The sequence below is a fragment of the Eschscholzia californica genome, unplaced genomic scaffold, assembly GCF_041429995.1.
Source record: "Eschscholzia californica isolate CP2 unplaced genomic scaffold, dmEscCali1.0.p SCAF_2, whole genome shotgun sequence".
Lineage (NCBI taxonomy): Eukaryota > Viridiplantae > Streptophyta > Magnoliopsida > Ranunculales > Papaveraceae > Eschscholzia > Eschscholzia californica.
The window spans coordinates 5,474,123-5,480,301 of NW_028238309.1; the positions used below are offsets into that span (position 1 = coordinate 5,474,123).

The following is a 6,179-nucleotide window of genomic DNA, read 5'->3' on the forward strand; positions in this document are numbered from 1 at the left end:
TTGTTCTACCCCTCCTCCTCTAGCTGTAGCACAAGCTAGATATGCTCAACAGGAACGACAGCGGTAGTCTACTTTAATACTCCTCATATTTCATAATAATTCATAGTAAACTCATTGATTTCCATTGTACAATCTGGTTTCCTATAAAGTAGTAATTACCCTATTTAGGTAAGTGCGTAAATTGTCTTATTTACAATTAACTCTTTGTTTTTCTGTAAACCAACTGGTTTCTAGTAAACAAGATGATTTTCTGTCAACTACATAGTTCTCTAACCATATACCTGCGTAAGCTGTGTCTGTTTCGAGTAAACTACCTGGTTTCTAGTAAACTCATTGGTTTCCGGTGCACTAATATGTTTCTGGAAACCAGAAAGATTTTATGTGAACTAGATTTTCTGGCTATTGAGTATTGTTATGTTTCATGCAGTTTCCCACAAGATTTTATATCTCCCTCTTCAACAACTCATGCTGAGGCATCTACTGCGATCGTTAGGAGTGAACCTCTACGATCAGATAGTTGGCCAGAAGTTTTTACATCCATTGGGCAGGAATTTCCGGGGGGTGCTCCTGCGTTTCGACAAGCTCTTAGTCGATATTCCATAAAACATGGATACAATTATAAATTCCTCAAGAATGATCTGTCCCGGATAACTTGTATATGCAAAACCCCCAGCTGTGGTTGGACAATTCATGCTGTTGCTCCTCTAAAGTCCCGTTCCATGTTTGTTCTTAAAGCTTTCAACCCTGTCCATACGTGTGATGATTTTGTATTGTCTACTCGTAAGCCTAGGCTGTCTACAGAAGCTGTCAGCCAGTTAATAGCTGATGACATCCGAGAGAATCCTACAAAGAGTACGAAAGACATTATAACATCATTTAAAAAGGATTATGGTATAGCTCTTAGCTACTACTATTCATATAAAGCTCGGAATGCTGCTATTTCTTTAACATATGGTGAAGAAGAGGATTCATATGCGAAGCTCCAGTGGTATGTGGATGCACTATCTCGATCTAACCCAAATAGTCATATTGATCTTCAAGTCGATCCAGTTTCTAGTCGTTTTGTTAGAATCTTTATTGCTCTTGGAGCGAGTATCGAAGGCTACAAGCACTGCCGACCGTTAATATTTGTTGATGGTACCTTTGCCAAAACAAAATACAATGGATGCATACTTGCAGCGGTAGCAAAGAATGGAAACGATGGTACGTACGTCCTAGTATAGTTTTAGGAAAACTACCTGAATTTCTGACCACTACCCAGTTTTCTGAAAAATTTCTGGTAAGAAAATAAAATAAATGTTTGTTGCCTACGCTGATTCATTACTGATTCATTGCAGGATTGTTTGTTGTTGCCTACGCTGTTGTGGATGTAGAGAACGATCTAAACTGGACATGGTTTTTTTGCAATTTGGCACAATTTGTGGCTAGTAGTTCGGAGTTGACGTTTATGTCTGATCGACACCATGGTATTATAAATGCAGTAGGCAACATATTCCCAGAGGCCCACCATTCATATTGTGTATGGCATTTACGCAACAATATGAATTTACGTGTCAAAAATGGTGCCAAGAAGTCTGACTACTTCCAGTCACTAATATTTAAAGCTGCTCGGGCGCTAACTCTTCCGGATTTTCAAAAGTACACTACTGAACTTGTTGTCATGGGCGGCAATGGAGTGCAATCATTTTTGTACTCCGTCAATCCTAAAAACTGGGCCGATGTATATTTTCCAGGTAATAGGTATGGTTTGATTTGTTCTTCTCTATCGGAGTCTTTCAATTCTTGGGTAAAGGACGAGAGAGTTCTTCCTATTTCGGTCATGCTCGATATGTTGCGGGTAAAAATAATGAACATGATGAACGATCGAAGGATTGAATCGGCCTCCTGGAACTCATTCCTATGCCCAAAAGTCAATGAGACAATGAAGTCCAGATTTAATGTTGCCTGCAGTTGGAAATGTCTTCAGTCTTCTGAATTCAAATATGAAGTTATGTCGAACCCCAGCCACTCCGTTGATCTTGCTAATCTGACTTGCTCATGTCGTAAGTGGCAAGTTCAAGGTATTCCATGTGAACATGCTATCTTGTGTATTAAAGTGCATGGAGGTGATTCCTCAAAGTTTTTTGATCCTGCTGTCACAACGGACGCTTATTGTAAGACCTACAGTCTTTCAATCAACCCTGTCCCTACTTTTGATGCACCAAAGTCTTTCGATAAAGCCAACATGATTCTTCCTCCCTTAACCAAGAAGCGTCCCGGGAGACCGAGAACTGTTAGGATTGAAAGTGCCGGGAACTTTCGGAAAAGACAGAGGGTATGTGGTCGATGTAAACAACTTTGTTATCACAACAGTGCTTCGTGCAACCAACCTATTTAGTGGTTGTAAATGTTCTTCATTTGAGCTGGGGAAGAGTGTGCACCGGGCATTCTACAATTTTGAATAGCTTCTACAGTGTTGAAGTTTTTCAGATTATGAAGAGAGTCTGTGTTTTTTGTTAACATTCTGATGTTCTTTTTTTGTGTAACTTATGTGCCACATAAGTTAGTAAATTTAGTAATGTGTTGGACATTGAACTGTTTCCTGGAGTTTTGTAAATGTACTGTCTCTATGTCTCTAGGTTTCCTTCATTGTTTCTAGTGAATCTGGTAAATGTACTAAAGTGAAACTTGTAAATGTACTGTCTCTGTTTTGAGTTTCCAATCTATGCCTATGTTTTTGTTAACATTTTGCTCTCCTTTTCTTGTGTAAATAATGTGTCATATAAGTTAGTTATTTAGTTCCACCAACCTATGTTTTTTTAGATTCTATCTTGTTTTCAGTAAATTTATAAATGTGTTGGACATTGAACTGTTTCCTGAAATTTTGTAAATGTACTGTCTCTATGTTTCCATCTACAACCTATGCCATTGAATCGGGTAATGTGTTGGACATTGAACACTATTTGTGTACTAAAGTGAAGCTTGTAAATTTACTGTCTCTATGTTTTGAGTTTCCAATTTATGTTTAAAGTAAATTTAGTAGTGGGACATTGAATTGTTTCCGAGAATCTGTTCTAGTTAGACACTTTTGAACTTCGATTAATGAACTTAACAATGATCCAAATATGTCAATGTTCTAAGTGACAAACCATTAATATCTAAGTGACAAAGTAAATTCTCCAGTATCTTATAAACTCGTAAGATTGAATTTAAGTCATTTATTTAGTGTAACATTTATCTACTAGAGCTAGTAAAAGTACTGTCTATCTGGTACCTAAGTTCATTATGTGTTCTCGCATTGTTTTTGGTTGCTGGAAAATTTATTGGTTTATAGAAACTAAGAAATGCACCAGAAACTGATGAATTTATGTGTTCTCGCATTAGTTTAAGGATTTCTGTTGTTGAGTCTTCTCAGTTATAAACCATATAACTGTCACCATATAATCCGTTCGTAAGTAACATGAACAAAACAACACATAAATATTGTTCTAACTTTAACAAAATTAAGATTATCCAATTTTTAGTTTTCTTCTGCAATTTGGTTTCTCCATTCGTCCTTTGATTCGTCCAAGATTAGGTATGTTACTTCTGCCCTCAATCTCCTTGCTTCATCTTCATATGCTTCCTTTTGTGAGCACTTTACAGGGTAATTGTGTTTGATGCTTTCTTGAAATATTTCTTTCATCTTTAGCATCACGTATAGGCCACAATCTGGACTGTTGGATTTTAAAGTTTGAGCAAGATAATGTTAGTTTCAAGTAAGGAATAACATAGTTAATTAATGCTCCAAAATTTTCCCTCACCTTTCCCCTTGTTGGGGGCATTCAACATCTTTAATGTATGGGATTTTTTTGTCAATTTTTCCCCTTCCGGCCTTCATCTTTATCATCTTTTCTGCCAGGATGCGCGCCAATTCTTTTGCATTGTAGTTACATCTGTTTGCCAGTTCCATGTCCCGATATAAGGAGTTGAAGTGCGTCCACTCGTTCTCCTCAAAATCATACACCAACAAAGTCCAGTGATGGCCCTCGAAAGAGTCATCTCTGTATGGTGTATTAAGTGGAACACACAACTTGCTCGTATGATCTTTGATCAAGTGTTCTTCCATCCTTTTATCTAAATTCACTTCGATTGTCTTCTGACTGCGCTTCTGCCTAATCAATGTCTGCAATTGTGTCATGTAATTTTACTAGTCAATTCACAAATCCTATTCAAATGAATTATAGTAATGTTTAGGAATCTTACAAATAGCAATGATGATAGGAACAACACTTCACGGTCGAGGTTGGTAGATGATAACATTAAGTGGTCTTCAAACCAATCAATTATCTGGGAATCACACCCTCTGTTCATCATCAGTTCATCTAGATCTTTTGCCCTTAGACAGTGTTGCTGGTCCTTGTTCCAGACATCCAGGCTGTATAAAACAATGTAGAACACATTAACCACAGAATAATTTACCAGAAACTATCTTGTTTCTTGACCACATACTTGTTTACATTTAACCTAAATGTGTACTAGACACTGACTAATTTTCTCTCGGCCAAACTTATAACCAACAAAAAAATTCTAGAGAGAAAAGATTATACCTTGTCCATCCATACTTCATGAATTCTTCCATCAGAGTTTTTTCAGTTTGTTGCACATAAGGCCATAACCCCCCTTTTCTCCAGTCACTCAATTTGACATGGGGTTCTTTCTGTAGTGTAATCATCTCCAAGTCAATGACCTGTACTTCACTGCCACCTCCTTTTTCTGTTTTTCTCCTCACCCTTGGATTATTTTTAATCCTTTTAACAAGTGATGTTGGGACCGGAGATGACCCTTTGTTCCCTTTTTTGGAAGCTACTCTTTTTGGAGGACTGACATGTGGTGATTCAAATTGTCTCATGTCCGCAGACAGTTTTGACACTGATTCTTTTCCAATTTCAGCAATATTTTTGAATTTATTGTTCCCTGCTGTACTCTCTTCACCTTCTTTAACCATCATGGAAGACTTTTTGGGAGGAGTCCACTCAATTATTTGAGTCCCGAGATCTATGTTGAGATCAAAACTAGGACAGTCGTCTATTTCATCCAACCTCCTCCTTACATTATTATCTATAAACAAAACAAAGTTCGTAAGTTACCAAAGTCAGAATGTGGGAACATTGTCCAGTTTGTTCTAAATTAGTAAGTTCCCAAGGCATATATGCTTGTGAATTTTTCAGTTTCTTAACAACTTCGTAAGTCCCCTAAGTATGAATGTCGGTTAATTTTTCAGTTTCCTATAAACTATCAAGTTCCCTAAGAATGTATGTAGGTACCTACCTCTTCCTTTTGACAGATCCTTTTCCAGTGTATCTGCAACCCACCATCCTTCCTCACTTGACAAATTCACTTCTACCTCCTCTTGATCATCTTTATAAATTGTAGACAAGAAGAATAATTTGAAACTTTAATTTGAGGATCATTTGTTAAATTATCCAAATTAATTGTGAAGGGAAATTATTGTTTGCCTTGGTTTTGCTGAGCATCTCCCTTGACCTTTGCTTTTTTATTCTCGCTTTCCTCACTCTCCTTGCTTTTCTCGCTTTCCTCTGTTTCCTCTCTCTCCTCGCTCTCCTTGCTTTTTTCGCTTTCCTCGCTTTTCTCTTTTCCCTCACTTTCTTCGCTTTTCTCGCTTTCTCCGCTTTCCTCGCTTTCGTCCTTGTCATTGCTATTGTCTGATATAACTTCAGTGTAAACAACACTAAGTTATTTTCCAGACATTGAATAACTTACTATGAATGTATAAATTAACTATATATCATAAAAATAATAGTTTGCCTGGGTTATTCTCAGCATCTCCCTCGCTATTGTCTGATATAAGTTCAGTGAAAACAACACTAAGTCATTTCCGAGACATAATAATTTACTGTGAATCTAAAAGTTTCCTATAGAGGATCTAATGAGCGTAATTAGAATTGCAATACTTAAAACCAGCCAGATGTTTACTATTTTTGGAATAAGAATAAAAACACTTGAAACTAACTGAATACGAAATGTAGAGAACAATATTAGATTAAACCAAAATAAATTCTTAATCTGAAATTAGAGTTTGCCTTTTTTCGCAGCTTTGCTTGCACCCTTGCTTTTTTCCTTTTTTTCATCCTTTGTCTCCTTATCTTCATCCTGTTCTTCCTCACTCGCTTCATCTTCTTTTTCTTCTTTACTGCCTT

General features: G+C 36.9%; 1 protein-coding gene and 1 long non-coding RNA gene across 2 annotated transcripts; one reads left to right on the forward strand and one right to left on the reverse strand.

Annotated features, from left to right (window-relative positions):
- Positions 1 to 353: 353 nt before the first annotated feature.
- On the forward strand, positions 354 to 2,693 carry LOC147555591 (uncharacterized). The gene is made up of 3 exons (XM_086658504.1): positions 354 to 1,203; positions 1,338 to 2,314; positions 2,619 to 2,693. Exons 1-3 carry the CDS (start codon positions 354 to 356, stop codon positions 2,691 to 2,693), a joined length of 1,902 nt encoding a protein of 633 aa, XP_086514630.1.
- Positions 2,694 to 4,224: 1,531 nt separating this feature from the next.
- LOC147555592 (uncharacterized) lies at positions 4,225 to 5,760 on the reverse strand. Its single transcript, XR_015235192.1, has 4 exons — positions 5,478 to 5,760; positions 5,290 to 5,379; positions 4,569 to 5,079; positions 4,225 to 4,396 (listed from the first exon to the last, which is right to left on the reverse strand). It is a non-coding gene; the product is annotated as an uncharacterized LOC147555592 (long non-coding RNA).
- Between the last annotated feature and the right edge of the window lie 419 nt (positions 5,761 to 6,179).

What these genes read in the sequence shown, in the direction of transcription:
- LOC147555591 (XM_086658504.1), top strand. Translation starts at nt 354, where the DNA reads ATGTTTCTGGAAACCAGAAAGATTTTATGTGAACTAGATTTTCTGGCT. An exon ending in AGCAAAGAATGGAAACGATG is followed by an intron (nt 1,204 to 1,337) that starts GTACGTACGTCC and finishes GATTCATTGCAG; the next exon opens with GATTGTTTGTTGTTGCCTAC. An exon ending in ACTTTCGGAAAAGACAGAGG is followed by an intron (nt 2,315 to 2,618) that starts GTATGTGGTCGA and finishes CTATGTCTCTAG; the next exon opens with GTTTCCTTCATTGTTTCTAG.